Source organism: Chelonia mydas, chromosome 9 (assembly GCF_015237465.2).
Source record: "Chelonia mydas isolate rCheMyd1 chromosome 9, rCheMyd1.pri.v2, whole genome shotgun sequence".
In the NCBI taxonomy this organism is placed as follows: Eukaryota; Metazoa; Chordata; order Testudines; family Cheloniidae; genus Chelonia; species Chelonia mydas.
In genome coordinates, this window is record NC_057855.1 from 100504878 (window position 1) to 100520585 (window position 15708).

Here is a 15708-nt window from a genome sequence, read left to right on the forward strand (position 1 = left end):
CCTTCTTGTAAAAACCTTTTATTGTGTAGTGAATCCCTGCCATTTGGAGGTTGATCCTGGCACCTGAGTTTAATCTAGCTGGGCTGCAGTGAACCGAAGGGTTACGCTCAACATGCCAAAGCCTGAAAATGTTTAGGGTTCCAGGTGGGAGGGGGTGGCCCCTAAAGATCAATCCTGAAAAAGAGCAGTTGTTGGGTTTAGATTAGTGACTATAGCAACAAGAAGGCCCCCTCTGCAGCTTTACCAATGCCACTGCATCATAATATATTCAGCCAACACAGCTGGACCAAAGCCCCTTGATTGCTTGCAGGCCACAGATTCTCATGCCATGTGGGGAATTAGCTGTACCACTTTTTATCAGTGGAAATTATGTGCCTTTATGAAATCCCTGCTGCATCTGGTCCTGCCTATACTGAAAAGGAGGGGAAGTGGCTTGTTTTTCACTGATAGGAATATGAAGCTGAGGGAGAGGGTCATACTAAAATTTAACTTAGTCAAACATGCAATTTGTGCAATATTGACGGGCAGAAGTTATAGTGACACAGTTACATTGAAGTAAAATGTTGGGGATGGAGTTGTCTTTACTAAATGTAGTTAAAACCTATTTTTGAAATTCCCAGCGTGCTCGTTCCGTGTGTGAATGGGTTATCTGCTCTCATGGGGAGAGGCTACTATTTTAATGGTGCATCAATTTACAATCCCGGTCGCAGGCCCAGCCTCAGAATCCCCCCCAAAAAAAAAAAAAAAAATCTGCTCCCACATCAAAGGGCTGGAAATTAGGGTTTCAAAGTAAAGCTTAATTTTAAAAAAAATTGACCTAATTTAATGGTTGGTTTAACTTGTTAAATTGAAACTTATAAAAAGTTAGAGAGAGCTAATTTCCAGGTCATGTAGATGAGCTGAACTTTCCCCATTCTACTAGCTCATAAGCCATTTTTTAAAGAAGCGGCTTCTTGTACGGTTATTTCTAATACAGTGTAATTGAATAACTGAGTTTTGATTTAGTTGGAGTGATTGAAAGCTCTTGCCTGGCAGTTTTCCTTTAAGAAGCTGGAGATGCAGAAATAAAGTGGCTTTTGAAGAACTGGTAGCAGAAAGCACGAGGTAGTTTACTTACGAGTCTCAGGTTATTGTCCACATACTTAATTTTTTGTTTAGTTAGCATATTAGTGATTGTCAGACTGAAAAGATCAATAGTCCCTCTAGTCTGGTCTCTGACAGTGGTGTATATACCTGATCCTTCGGGCGTAAAAGCCTCAGGAAAGACAAGTAACGAAATAGCATAACATGGTAGAGGTTCCTTCCTCAGTCGGGCTGTTAGTGGTTGGCTCATGTCCTGAAGCATGGGTAGTCACATAGCTTACAAACATATCCAAGCCTGCTGTAAATGCAGATACCATACAAGTGTTGAAGTCTTTCTTGAATTGTACTGAATGCTCCGTCCCAATAATACCGCGTGGCAGCAAGCTCCACAGCTTAATTACTCTATGGTGTAACGGTCTTCCCATCCGAACACAACATGAGGCAGGACCGTTACCCTTCTGTTCAAGTCCTACAAGAGCTCGCTTGGTGGCTAGACCCAGTAAATGAATGGAAAGGTGGTTCCTTTCTCTGCCCCCACCCCAACTGACACTTATCACAGATGCTTCAGGGCCAGGCTGGGGTACCCACCTGAACCAGCTGCAGCTACAAGAAGTTGTCTCAGAACAAGTAACAGCTACACACGAATGTCTGGAGTTGAGAGCCATCAGCCCAGCCTGGCTAGCATTTCCACCTGTTCTGCAAAACTCCACAATGCAAATTCTGATTGACATGGCTGCACTTCACCATGTAAACAAAGAGGCACTCAAGCATTCCCTCTTTGTCAGGAAGCCATCAAGCTCTGGAAGCAGTGTCACCAACACAGGTTAACCCTGCAGGCTCTACGTGTACCAGGGGTCAGCAGTGACTGAGCAGATTTCTCAAGCAGACATGCAGTGACCATTCACAACTGGTTACTGAACGGCTCCATCAGGCAGCTAAGGTCTATCATGGAAGAGCAGAGGTGGGGGGAATTGTCCTTTAAACTTCTGCTCAAGCAGAAGCATGAGCCTAGTCTTGTTGCCAGATAATTTTCTCCTTCGGTGGTTTCAAGGATACATATATCCCTTCCTACCAATTGCCCAGATCTCTAAAATAGTATACAAGATCAGGCACGACAAAACTAAAGTCATCTTGATAGTCCCTTACTGGCCGAGATAGCTTTGGACATCAGCCCTGCTTCAGGCTGCCACATAGACAGCTATCTCCCAGCCAATCTAGATGTAATATCCCAAAACTAAGGTCAACTCCTGTGCCTAGACCCGCAGTCACTGCATCTGACTGCTTTGATGCTGGCTGGCTGACCACAACTAAAAGAGAGACATTCAGAAAATTCTCATCCAAAGCAGGAAGTCCATCCGCCAAGAAGATTTACCTCTCCAAATGGAACAGATTTTTCCACACGGGTGGTCCAAAAGAACATGGACCTAGTACAGGAATATACACTGACAATCCTTGATTATATGCTGCTACTAAAACAGGATGGATTGGCATTTAACACTCTCAAGGTCAACCTAGCAGCAATATCAGTGTGCCACACATTGATACAGTCACGAAACTGTCTCTCATCAAACAGTATTGAAATGCCTTAAGGTCCTCCTTCAGTCTTGCCCTCAGATTAGACAGGTTATGTCCTTCTATAGGGACACAGTAATGGTCAGGACACTTCCCAAGGTCATCCCTGAGATGGTCTGACTTTCACCTGAACCAGTCGCTCACTGTGTCAGTCTTCATGACGCACTCTCGATACCGAGAAGACGCTGCAGACTCTGGACGTCAGCAGGGCTTTGCTATAATACCTGGATTGGACCAAGCCTTTCTTGCTTTCTCCCTGCCTCTTTGTGGCTATTTCCAGTCACGCAGTCTTTTCACAGAGAATCTCCAACTTGATCTCACAGCGTATGTCCATCTGCTATTAGCTGACTGATGAGCCTGTCCCGCCAAACATCCAGGTGCTCTCCAGCAGGGCACAGGATGTCGACCACTTGCTTCAGGAACAGTCCAACCTCTCAGGTCGGTAAAGCTGCAGCTTGGAGTAACTCAGTGAATTTTGTTGAACATTGCCCTTGACATGGCTACCTGGGCAAATGCCTATTTGGCAGGGCAATACTCCAATTGTTGTTTGACTGATATGGCTAGAACTCCACTCTCACCATCAGGGAGGAATATTTGCCAGTCTCCAACAGTGAATTTCACACCTTCTTAGTGTATGCGCAACGTGGCATGTGACCAGGATTCATCACCGAATTTGGTCTGCTGGTTGGATCATTAGCTTCCCTGGCCTGGGCCAGGTACTGACAGGGAGCACGAAATGAACACTGATCCATGCTCCCCAGCTCCACACTGACACATACTCAAAGGGATGGTTCCTTATTCTAAGGTAACTGTGATTCTTCCAGATGTCAGTGCATATCCAAAAACTCACCCTCCATCGTCATTATTCCAAGTTCACAACTACTACAGGCTTTGAACTGCAAGGGAACTGATGAGGGGTCAGTCACTCTGCCCTTTCTGCCTTCATAGGGAGCATGAGACAGCACAGGGCACAGGTGCAGCCTCCCCAACAACTACTGCTATTCAAAGAAATACAGGTCTCACATACAAGAGGTGGATCCATACTGACTACAACATATCACGGAATCACAGTTATTTTAGGGTAAGTAATTCTTCTAAGTCTACTACGTAAATTCAATTCTGACTAACTAGCATTGAAACAAAGCCTCTCACTGCTGACCTGAGCCATACTGAAAAGCATCTAGTGCAATGTATATAATGTAAGTCGGTTTCTGTGAATGCTGCAATGGCATCAGCTTGTGTCAGTCTTCAGGAAATGAGCTGAGCTGTAGAACACCTCAGGAGGAGGCTTAGATAAGGGTTGGCTTCCAGCGGCTGGGTGGAGATGGGGCGTCACACTGCAGACTGGTCATTAATCAGGCCCCCAAAACCATTAGCTTGACTTTAGGCCATGATTTTTAAAACTAAATGTTGGCTTTTTAATTTGCCCTCTAGTTGTTGAGCCGTTAAGCTTCACATTTCTAAGCTTCTCTATACCGCCAGGAGGGCTTGGCATTTATGTTGTTTTAAATGAAAGCCGTTCCTGGAGTCATGTGAATACCTGGTTCTGCCCAGATTGTTGTAGAGAAAAGTGTGAAACCAGAAGGCAAATAATCCAAAATTTATTTTGTTTGTTTGGCTTAAATGATTTTTTTTTGTGGGGAGCGGGGGGAGGAGTGAGGGAAGAAGAATGCTTGAGTGGGAACAGGCACCCTGTTATGTCAGGCCTACAGAAATAATACTTTAACTATACAGAGTAACATTGCAGCCTTCTTTTTACATTCAGGAGCATCTCTGACCATGAGCAAGGGCTCTGCTAATAAAGCCCTTTCATACAGCACTTAACAATTGCAGGGGGGGATGCAGTGTTGCCTGGACTTGGCCATTTTCCTTGTGGTCTGCCAATTGTGCACTGGTGTGGGAGTTAAGCACCAGCTGCTGATCTTGTGCACGTCCAGCTGAACTAAGTCATCTGCCAGTGTTGCACTTTGACGCTGATTCTCAGCTTTCCTTCTGAATAGCAGCAAAGCTGACCCCTTCAGTAAAGCTGGAGTGATCTTTTCTAAGTGGTAGTAGCAATACTATAGTAAAGTGCTCTAAAATCCACACGTTTTCTCAGATTCCCTTGAAAAAATCACTGTCCCTCATGGGCATTTGGGGTAGAGTGAGTGGTCCAAATCTTGAGACGACTTGAGTGCCAATGCATCTCTCCTAGCTCAGCATGAGGTGCAGCAGTGTGCTGCAACTACCCCCTGCCCTTGTCAACCCAGTGGTCCCTAACATAATGAAGAGCAGTTGCAGTGCATGCAGATGAATGAGGCTACAACTCTGTGGGCCACCCCCCCATGAAATGCCCACTTACTTGATAGTTTCTCATGTCTGCTTACTAGAGGGCCGCCCTGGCTGAAATATATTGACAGTGTATCCCCGAAGGTTCTCTCCTTCCCCACTCGGCTGTCTCTTAGAAGGTAATCACAACTCAAGCTGCTTTAAGTGAGCATGTAACCAATATTTTCAGTTCTGTGTGTGACCACCTCCAACATTCTGTTTGCTTTTTTGAAATGGCGGCTGTACACCAGTTTTACTGAGCGATACCGCTGCCTGTTAAACAGAGGCTGCACCACGCTGTTTAGGTAAGGCTGTATTAGTCCTATTAAATTTTAGCTGGTGGGGTGGTGTCTGCTCACCCAATCCATTTGGCTGTGGGTAGAGTATCCAGCCTGTGTACTGCTTTTGGGGAGGTTAAAGGTGAACGGTGACTAACTCAGTATGTTATATTTAGCAGCTTATAAACAGCAGCGCTAGCCAGAGCTTTAGCATTTTGTGTGTGACAGTGTGAGCGAACCACCTATTCTCTTTATTATAACAAAGTGATTGATAGTTGCAATCCTGGCCAGCAGTTCTAAATGCCTGACCATACTGAAATGGACTGAAAACTAAACAACCCAGTAAATATTTATGTAGGAAGACAACTGTGGCAGCCACAAGATGCACATGGTGCTGGAACCCTTTTATTGGTCACATTGCTACTTCCAACCTTTAAACATTTAAACTAGCTTGGCTGTACAACAGCAGCCCCATCTCATTAAGTTACGACTCAGCTTCTTACCGTTACATAGCTCTATAGCATGAATACAAGGCCCTGACGGGAAACAGTTACGTCTCACCCACAAAAACTTCCTTAAAAGTACATAGCTTTAAAATGGCCAACAGGAGCAGGACCTGGATGCTGGTCCCAGCAATCGCTGAACGGCTAGCAGCCTCTGCTATCCAGCTGAATGTTTACGGGGGTGCCATCCTCCTGGCTTGCTGCACCTAGTGGTGGCCTTCATTTGGAAGGAACCCTTTTGCTCTGTCCAACTTATCCAGCACCTCACTATAAAGACCAGTCATCTGGGGAACAGAATCACCAACAGTCCTCTGAGCGGATAAAGAAAAACAAAGCGCTGCCATTCAATTAGAGGGGAAGGGGCAGGGGTCAGAGCTTGTCCCTATGACCTGAACTACACACTGGTGTATATACAGTTGGTTTTTTAACCAATGTAACTATATCTGTTTAGAAATCAGTGCAGCCCATCCCTCATTTATACAATGGAAAGGTGCTTATAGCAGTATAACTTTCAACTAGGGCTGTCAAGTGATTAAAAAAAAAAACTGTGCTGTTAAACAATAACAGAATACCATTTATTTAAATATTTTGGATGTTTTCTACATTTTTAAGTATATTGATCTCAATTACAACACAGAATACAAAATGTGCACTGCTCACTTTATTTTTGATTACAAATATTTGCACTGTAAAAAAAAAATAGTATTTTTTAATTCCCCCATTACAAGCACTATAATGCAGTCTCTCTATCATGAAAGTTGAACTTACAAATGTAGAATTATGTACAAAAAATAATTGCATTCAAAAACAAAACAGTATAAAACTTCAGATCCTACAAGTCCACTCAGTCCTACTTCTTGTTCAACCAATTGCTCAGATAAAAAAGTATGTTCACATTTGCAGGAGAGAATGCTGCCCAGTTCTTGTTTACAGTGTCACCTGGAAGTGAGAACAGGTGTTCGCATGGCGCTGTTGTAGCAGGCATCGCAAAATATTTACATGCCAGAGGCACAAAAGATTCAGATGTCCCTTCATGAGGACATGCATCCATACTGATGTCGGGTTCTGCTCGATAACGACTCAAAGCAGTGCAGACCAAGGCATATGAAAAGGCTGAGTCAGATGCCACCAGCAGAAGGTTGATTTTTTTTTTTTTTTTTTGGTGTTTCAGGTTAATGTCGGAGTGTTGCTCTTTTAAGACATCTGAAGGCATATGCTCCACACTTCGTCCCTCTCTCAGATTTTGGAAGGCACTTCAGAGTCTTAAACCTTGGGTCGAGTGCTGTATCAACCCTTAGAAATCTCACAATAGTGCCATCTTTGCATTTTGTCAAATCTACAGTGAAAGTGTTCTTAAAATGAACATGTGCTGGGTCATCATCTGAGACTGCTATACCGTGAAATATATGGCAGAATGCAGGTAAAACGGAGCAGGAGGCATACAATTCTCCCCCAAGGAGTTCAGTCACAAATTTAATTAACACATTTTTTTAACGAGCGTCATCAGCATGGAAGCATGTTCTCTGGAATGGTGCCTGAAGCATGAAGGGGCATACAAACATTTAGCATATCTGGAATATAAATACCTTGCAATGCTGGCTACAGAAATGCCATGCGAACAACTATTCTCACTTTCAGGTGACATTGTAAATAAGCGGGCAGCATTATCGCCTGCAAATGTAAACAAATTTGTTTGTCTTAGCGGTTGGCTGAACAAGAAGTAGGACTGAGTGGACTTGGGGGCTCTATAAAGTTTTACACTGTTTTGTTTCTGAGTAGTTATGTAACAAAAAAAAATCTACATTTGTAAGTTGCACTTTCACGATAACAAGATTGCACTACAGTACTTGTATGTATGAGGTGAATTAAAAAATACTATTTCTTTTATCATTTTTACATTGCAAATATTTGTAATCAAAAATAACAATATAAAGTGAGCACAGTACACTTTGTATTCTGTGTTGTAACTGCAGTCAGTATATTTGAAAATGTAGAAAAACATCCAAAAATATTTAATAAATATCAATTGGGATTCTACTGGGATTCGCATTTAACAGCGCGATTAAAACTGCAATTAATTGTGATTTAATTTTTTTAATCAATTTTGTTGAGTTAATCACCTGATTTAACTGCAATTAATCGACAGCCCTATTTACAACTGCAGCCCACACTAGGGATTATATCTGTTTCAAAAAGTGATACAATTAAATGGGCACAAAAACTACTGACCAGCCCACAACCAATCAGTGTTAAACTGGAGCCAGTGTAGGGGTGTGTGTAAGATAATGCATGATGACTGCACACATTATCCAGTCTATAAATTCCTGCAGTAGGGATGGGGAGCCCTAAGGACAATGGACCCAAAAGTAATAGAGCAGCAGAAAGAAACTTGCGTGGTAAAAAGCTAAGAAAAGCTATACAGCTTTCTACAGAGGGCTGATCATTGAAGTGTCCTGCCCTGCAGAGCCATGCCTGGTCTACATCCAGAAGTAGCCCTGGTTTCACTAAAGGTGGGATGCTGCCGCAATTTAGTTACATCACTTAATGCCAGGCTTATGGCAGTTCAGTTTAGTTTAAACCTGGCTTAGAGCAACAATGTAAGCATCTACACACACAGTCACCCTGGTTTAATTAAATCAGTGCACCATCCCACTGTTAGTAATACTGGTGCTACTTGTGTGTATAGAAAATCCTTTTGTTTTCTTTTTAATTAGTTAAAGCACCTGCCTTTTTGCAGAATGTCCTCTCCCATCTGTCTACTTCCATTTTCAGTTGTAGTGCTTCTAATGTTTCATTGCGTGTAGCTGCATGAGTGTGACGGGTTGGATTACCGTTTCCCAGTACTGTGGTAAGAGGCTCAGTTAAGTGATCAGCGATCTTATTAAAAAAGATTGGTAACTGCTTGGGGATGCAGTGAATGGGGAAGAGACCAGAAAAGACCATTGTGATCATCCAGTCTGAGCTCCTGTACACCACCTGTCAGAGAACTTTACCCAAGTTTTTCTCCTCTACCTCTCACGTTCAAACATTTATTCTTTTCCTTAACAGTTTCTGCCCTGATCCTAAGACTCCTATGGCCCCTCATACTGGATGCAACGCCCCACCATGGCAGCACACAAGCTTTGCCTCAGTGAGGGTCACTCTGGGAGCTTGTCCAAAGCTGTGCCTAAAATGGAGCAGAGGGCAGCTGGCCTCATCATGGATAGAGTAGTGCAACCTGCAGCAATAACTGGTGTCTCCATCTTTATCTGAGCAGCCAGCCACACTGCGTGCTGGGATCTGAACTTTTCATGCCTCCCACATGTCTATGAAATATGTCCCACTGTAGAATGCTGTGGCAGCATATAGTGCATGGGCTGCAATTTGGCCACCCTGCACAAGGAGAAGCCAGCATAGAGCCAAAGGTTTGCTCACAGCTGAGCTGAAAAATACCTCCACTCAGCTGCTTGCACAAGGTCACTAGTATCAGGACTATAAATTCCTCTTTCTGCCTGTGGGCCACATCCATTGTGTCCTCTCTTCCCCTTGGGTTTAGACAGTTGAAGCTGCAGCTCTGGAACACAATTCCAGGCTTAGACCCACAATAGCTTGTGTTGCTTAAGCATCTAGTGACTTCTGCCTTGTCCATTTCCCTTTGGAGCAGTTCCTTCTATGCTTTTCGCCCCCCTGCCTTCTGCTCACACTCACCTGGCTTTCGTAGCTGCTCTTCAGGGATCTCAGGTGATTCAGAAAGCGCATGCCCAGCCCACACCAGTGCTCAGCCTCCTTGTATTTACCAACACTGTACTGAAATATTCCTGTATTCCAGGCTCTGGTCATCAGCCAAAGGGTCTCCACCTCTGGGTAATCATCCTAAAGTAGCCAGCAAGGCAAAGCAACAATGCAAAGATTAGGCTTCTCACTCTTAAAGATGCCTGGTCTAGGGTGCATTAGAGTTTATTACTAGAATAGAGAAACAGAAGGAAGTTCTTCACCCTGGGCATGCAAAAGCCAGAATTCCCTATTGTCTTTCCTATAATTCACCACTCACCTGCACCACTTCCGAACTGCTTACTGCCAACGTGGGCGAGGAATGTGGAATGCTTGTCTATTCTTAGGACAGAACGTACAATCCTGTGGTACTGGGGATGACCCCATGGTGGCTGCACGTGGCCGGAGAACTTGCATTTGAAAGTGGTGCATGCACTCTTGTGATCTATTTGCAGAGTGGCTGAAATCGCAGCAGTAACATTTTCAGCATGCACTGAATGAGGGGAACTGATTGTTATGCAGACCTGGAATGACCTGCAGTAGTTCCAGAATTTCAGGATGTCGAAGATCACATCCCTGGAATCGTATGCCAAGCTAGTCCCTGTCTTGCAGCACAGGACTACACCAGGATGAGAACTGCCCTTAGTGGCAATCCCCATATGGAAGCTTGAAAACCCAGATCGCTACCAGTTAGCGGGAAACCAATATGATGTGGGAAAAATCAACAAATTAATCCTCCTCCTCCTTCCTGAGCCTCCTCACTGATGCTGAATAAGAAGCATATTGCTTAGAATCTCATGGATGAAAATAAGCTAAGGCCAAATCTTGCTTTGGCTCTGTCATAAACGTACAGCTAAGGGTAGCATAAAATCCCTCCCTTACCTATAAGGGGTTAAGAAGCTCAAATAACCTGGCTGGCACCTGACCAAAAGGACCAATAAGGGAAGAAGATCCTTTCAAATCTGTGGGGAAGGTTTTGTTTTGGGCTCTCTTTGTGTTCTCTCTCAGACAGAGAGGGACCAGGGCAGGAAAAAACATCTCTGAAATAAGCATCCAAGATTACAAAAATTGTAAGTAATAGCAAGGAAATGCGTTAGTTTATCTTTTGTTTTAGCTTGTGAATTTTCCCTGTGTTAAGAGGGAGGTTTATTCCTGTTTTTTGTAACTTTAAAGTTTTGCCTAGAGGGGAATCCTCTGTGTTTTAAATTTTATTACCCTGTAAAATTACCTTCCATCCTGATTTCACAGAGGTGCTTCTTTTACTTTTTTCTTTATAATAAAGTTCTGTTTTTAAGAACTTGATTGGTTTTTAGTGTCCTGAAAACCCAAGGGTCTGGTCTGTGCTCACCTTTTTTACCTATTTGGTTGGTATATTATTCACAAGCCTCCCCAGGAAAGGGGGTGAAGGGGCTTGGGAGGATATTTTGGGGAAACAGGAACTCCAAGTGGTCCTTTTCCTGAATCTTTGTCTAACTCACTTGGTGGTAGCAGCAAACCATCCAAGGACTAGGAAGAATTTGTGCCTTGAGGAAGTTTTTAACCTAAGCTGGTAGAAATAAGCTTAGGAGGTCTTTCATGCAGGTCCCCACATCTGCACCCCAGAGTTCAGAGTGGGGAGGGAACCCTGACAGTCTCCTTGGTACTAGCTATTTCCACTGTCTGGTTTATACTTCAGGCCTATCAAGAAGGCACAGAAAACCAGTGGGGACTAACAAGGCCTGAACAGACGGCAGATTTCACTCTCCAGTCCCCATGGAGACAAGGTCCTGAAAAGTAAGTGCATTATAGCAAGTACTGATAGTAGGGAAAACCATTTCCAGGTCATTTGAAAAACAGGAATTTAAAAAACCCACAAGGAAATTTAATAAACAGTTGATTCATCAATGCCAATATTGCAAGCCAAATTTCACCCAGCCTCACACTGAGGACTGGAGAAGGGCAAACATAGTACCTCTTTCTTTAAAAGCAAACCCAGGGAATGTATAAACTAGACAGCCTGACTTTGATACCTGGAAGGATAATGGAACAATTATTAAGCAATCAGTTTGTAAGCACTATAGAGGATAATAGGGTTATAAGGAAAACCTAGCATGGATTTGTCAAGAAAAAATCATGCCAAGCCAACCTAATTTCCTTCTTTTATGGAGTACCTGGCCTAGTGGATAGGGGAATGCAGTAGATGTGATATATGTTGTGACTAATTTGAATGAATTCAAATCAGCAGGGTCAAACGCTATTCACCCAAGGGTACTGAAGGAATTAGCTGAAGAAATCTCGAAGCCACTGGCAATATTTACAAACTCATGGATGACAGCAGAGGTCCCCGAAGATTGAAGAAGGGCTAACATTGTGCCAATCTTTAAAAGGGAGAAAAAGGAGGAGTCAGTGAACGATAGATCAGTCAGCCTGACTTCAATACCTGGGAAGCAACTAGAACAATGTATAAAATATTTAATTTGCGAATATCTGGAAAATGAAGAGATAATCACTAGCAGCCAAGATGGATTTACCAAGAACAAAGCATGCCAAACCACCTTGATTTCCTTCTTTGATAGGGTAACTGATTTGGTGGATGGGGGAATGCAGTAGACATAATATACCTGGACTTCAGCAAGGCCTCTGACAGTCCCCCATGACATTCTGATAAGATGGAGAAATGCAGGCTTGACAGAACTACAATTAAGTGGATACATAATTGGTTAACCAACTGCAAACAGAGTAACTATTAATGGACTGATGTTGGATTGAGGGTGGGCTCAAGTGGGGTTCCACAGGGGTCTGTTCTGGGTCTGGTGATGTTTAATATCAATGTTAATGACCTGGATGTAGGCATAGAGAGCAGACTAATGAAGTTTGCACACGACACAAAACTAAGCGGGTTGCTAATACTCTAGAGGATAGAGCTAAAATTCAAAGTGATCTTGAAAAATTGGAGAACTGGGCTATAGCCAAGATGAAATTCAACAAAGACAAATCTAAGGTGCTACAATTAGGAAAGAAAAACCAAATACAGAATGGGGGAAAACTGGCTTGGCAGCAGCATGGCTGAGAAGGATCTGGGAGTTGTGATGGATCACAACCTCAACATGAGTCAGTAATGTGATGCTGTTGCAAAAAAAGCAAATGCAATTTTACGTTGCATTAACAGAGGCAAGTCATGGGAAGTGATAGTATCGCTCTACTCAGCGTTGGTTAGATGTTGGTTTGAATACTGTACAAAATTTTGGTCACCAATGTATAGAAAGGATGTAGAGAAACTGGAAAGGATCCCAAGGCAAGTGACAAAGACGATCGAATTCAAGCCTGGATGAATGGACTATAAGGTGGATAGAAAGTTGGCTAGATTGTCGGGCTCAACGGGTAGTGATCAATGGCTCTATGTCTAGTTGGCAGCCGGTATCAAGTGGAGTGCCCAAGGGTCGGTCCTCGGGACAGTTTTGTTCAATATCTTCATAAATGATCTGGAGGATGGTGTGGATTGCACCCTCAGCAAGTTTGCAGATGAGACTAAACTGGGAGGAGAGGTAGATACGCTGGAGGGTAGGGATAGGATACAGAGGGCCCTAGACAAATTAGAGGATTGGGCCAAAAGAAATCTGCTGAAGTTCAACAAGGACAAATGCAGAATCCTGCACTTAGGACGGAAGAATCCCATGCACCGCTACAGACTAGGGACCGAATGGCTCGGCAGCAGTTCTGCAGAAAAGGACCTAGGGGTTACAGTGGACAAGAAGCTGGATATGAGTCAACAGTGTGCCCTTGTTGCCAAGAAGGCCAATGGCATTTTGGGATGTATAAGTAGAGGCATTGCCAGCAGATCGAGGGATGTGATCGTTCCCCTCTATTCGACATTGGTGAGGCCTCATCTGGAGTACTGTGTCCAGTTTTGGGCCCCACATTACAAGAAGGATGTGGAAAAATTGGAAAGAGTCCAGCGGAGGGCAACAAAAATGATTAGGGGACTGGAACACATGACTTATGAGGAGAGGCTGAGGGAACTGGGATTGTTTAGTCTGCGGAAGAGAAGAATGAGGGGGGATTTGATAGCTGCTTTCAACTACCTGAAAGAGGGTTCCAAAGAGGATGGGTCTAGACTGTTCTCAGTGGTAGCTGATGACAGAACAAGGAGTAATGGTCTCAAGTTGCAGTGGGGGAGGTTTAGGCTGGATATTAGGAAAAACTTTTTCACTAGGAGGGTGGTGAAAAACTGGAATGCGTTACCTAGGGAGCTGGTGGACTCTCCTTCCTTAGATGTTTTTAAGGTCAGGCTTGACAAAGCCGTGGCTGGAATGATTTAGTTGGGGATTGGTCCTGCTTTGAGCAGGGGGTTGGACTAGATGACCTCCTGAGGTCCCTTCCAACCTTGATATTCTATGATTCTATGATAAGCCATATGAGCAAAGGAACTGAGTATGTTTAGTTTGGAAGAGAGGAGATTAAGGGGGGTTATGATAGCCATCTTCAGATATTTGAAAGGCTGCCATAAAAAATGAAGAAAAGTTGTTCTCTTTTTTGCCACAGAGGGCATGCAATAGGCAATGGGTTCAAACTACTGCATAGCAGATATAGATTAAATTTCAGAAAAAAATTCCTAACTGTAAGAACAGTAGGACAATGGAACAGACTGCTTCGGGAGGTTGTGGAACAGACTGCTTCACAGGAGGTTTTCAAAAAGAGGCTGGATAACCCCCTTTCTTGGACGGTTTAGACGCAACAAATCCTTCATGTTGGCAGGAAGTTAGATTAGCTGACTATTGCGGTCCCTTCTGATTCTATTATCTTGATTTTTAACAAGGTTTTTGACACAGTCCCACATATTCATCTAAACAAACTAGGGAAACGTGGTCTAGATAAAATTATTATAAGGTGGGTGCACAACTGGTTGAAAGAATGTACTCAAAGACTAGTTATGACTGGTTTGCTGTCAAACTGGGAGGGCGTATCTACGGGGGTCCATCCTGGGTCTGACACTTTTCAATATTTTCATTGGTGGCTTGGATAATGGAGTGGAGAGTAAGCTTCTAGTCCATCTTGCCCAGTATCCTGTCTTCCAATAGTGGCCAATATCAGAGGGAATGAACAGGGAATCATCAAGTGATTCATCCCCTGTCGCCCACTCCCAGCTTCTGGCAAACAGAGGCTAGGGACACACAGAACATGGTATTGGATCCCTGCGCACCCTGACTAGTAGCCATTGATGGACCTGTCCTCCATGAACTTATCTAGTTCTTACTGGAACCCTGTTATAGTTTGGCCTTCACCACATCCCCTAACAAAGAGTTCCACAGGTTGACTGAAGAAATACTTCCTTTTGTTTGTTTTAAATCTGCTGCCTATTAATTTCAGTGCCTAGCAATGCTTTCAGGATCATCTAATGCTCCTTAATTTCATTAAGGACAAGTCTTTTGTTATCTTAATCACCCTGCCTCTGTTTATAAGCAAACTCCCTGCCCCAGGGGCGGAAGCTGGGAGCAGCACAGAACTCATCACATATCACACTCAAGCTGTGTTGCCGTTAAGAGCTCCCTCTGGGGCTAGGGAATGCGCCGTGACTGCAGACCTCAGGTACTAAACTCAGAGGAGGCTAGAGCCACTTCCCCCAACCCCCTTACATGGCGCCCCTGCATGTGAGAAACTAAATATTTTAAGATTTGTTTGCTGATTGCTCTCATTCCGGTGAGGACTTTTTAAAGCTTACTCAGCATCATTTCCAATCTTTTGTTTTTCTGTTCTACTTACTGTGGTGCCTACAATGCTCAGAGCATCTTCAAAGTAGCCCCACACCTCCTCCAGCACACAAGCATCTGTGTCTATCACTCCAGTTGGCAGAGAAAGGTGAACCAAGCTGTGCAGACATTTGCTGGGAATCAAAACAGCAACAAAGAGGAAACTTGTTAAATACCCTGTGGAATAGGCGTCGTTGATTACTCAGCAAAGCAACCGGCCATGGAACAAATGAGCTGAGTTTTAACAGCAGCAGCACTGTGGCTTGTGTCTCCATGTTGTCTGCACGACACTGCTTTGTACCCTGCCCCTTTCTGAAAGCAGAAGGACGTCCTTGCCCTGGGTCTGAGCTCCTTCCTGCAGTCTATAGATGGGAGGGAGCAGCTATTGTATTTTAGGAGTTGCCCAACTGAAAGGAAGGGGAAAGCAGCTATTCCTATCCCAATCCCACTAAGAGGGAGCTAACTACAGGGCCCTGCATGCCTTGCTTC

The 15708-nt window shown here is 43.8% G+C and overlaps 1 protein-coding gene across 1 annotated transcript in view; it reads right to left on the reverse strand.

The window, feature by feature from the left end:
- Window positions 1-5638: 5638 nt before the first annotated feature.
- Window positions 5639-15708, reverse strand: part of TEX11 (testis expressed 11) — a 134484-nt gene continuing 124414 nt past the window's right edge. The window contains exons 27-29 of the mRNA XM_027818533.3: window positions 15233-15353; window positions 9431-9595; window positions 5639-6027 (exon numbers count right to left, since the gene is read on the reverse strand). Coding sequence (XP_027674334.3) covers window positions 5950-6027; window positions 9431-9595; window positions 15233-15353 — 364 coding nt within the window. The 3' untranslated portion in view covers window positions 5639-5949. The remainder of the gene's footprint in view (window positions 6028-9430; window positions 9596-15232; window positions 15354-15708) is intronic.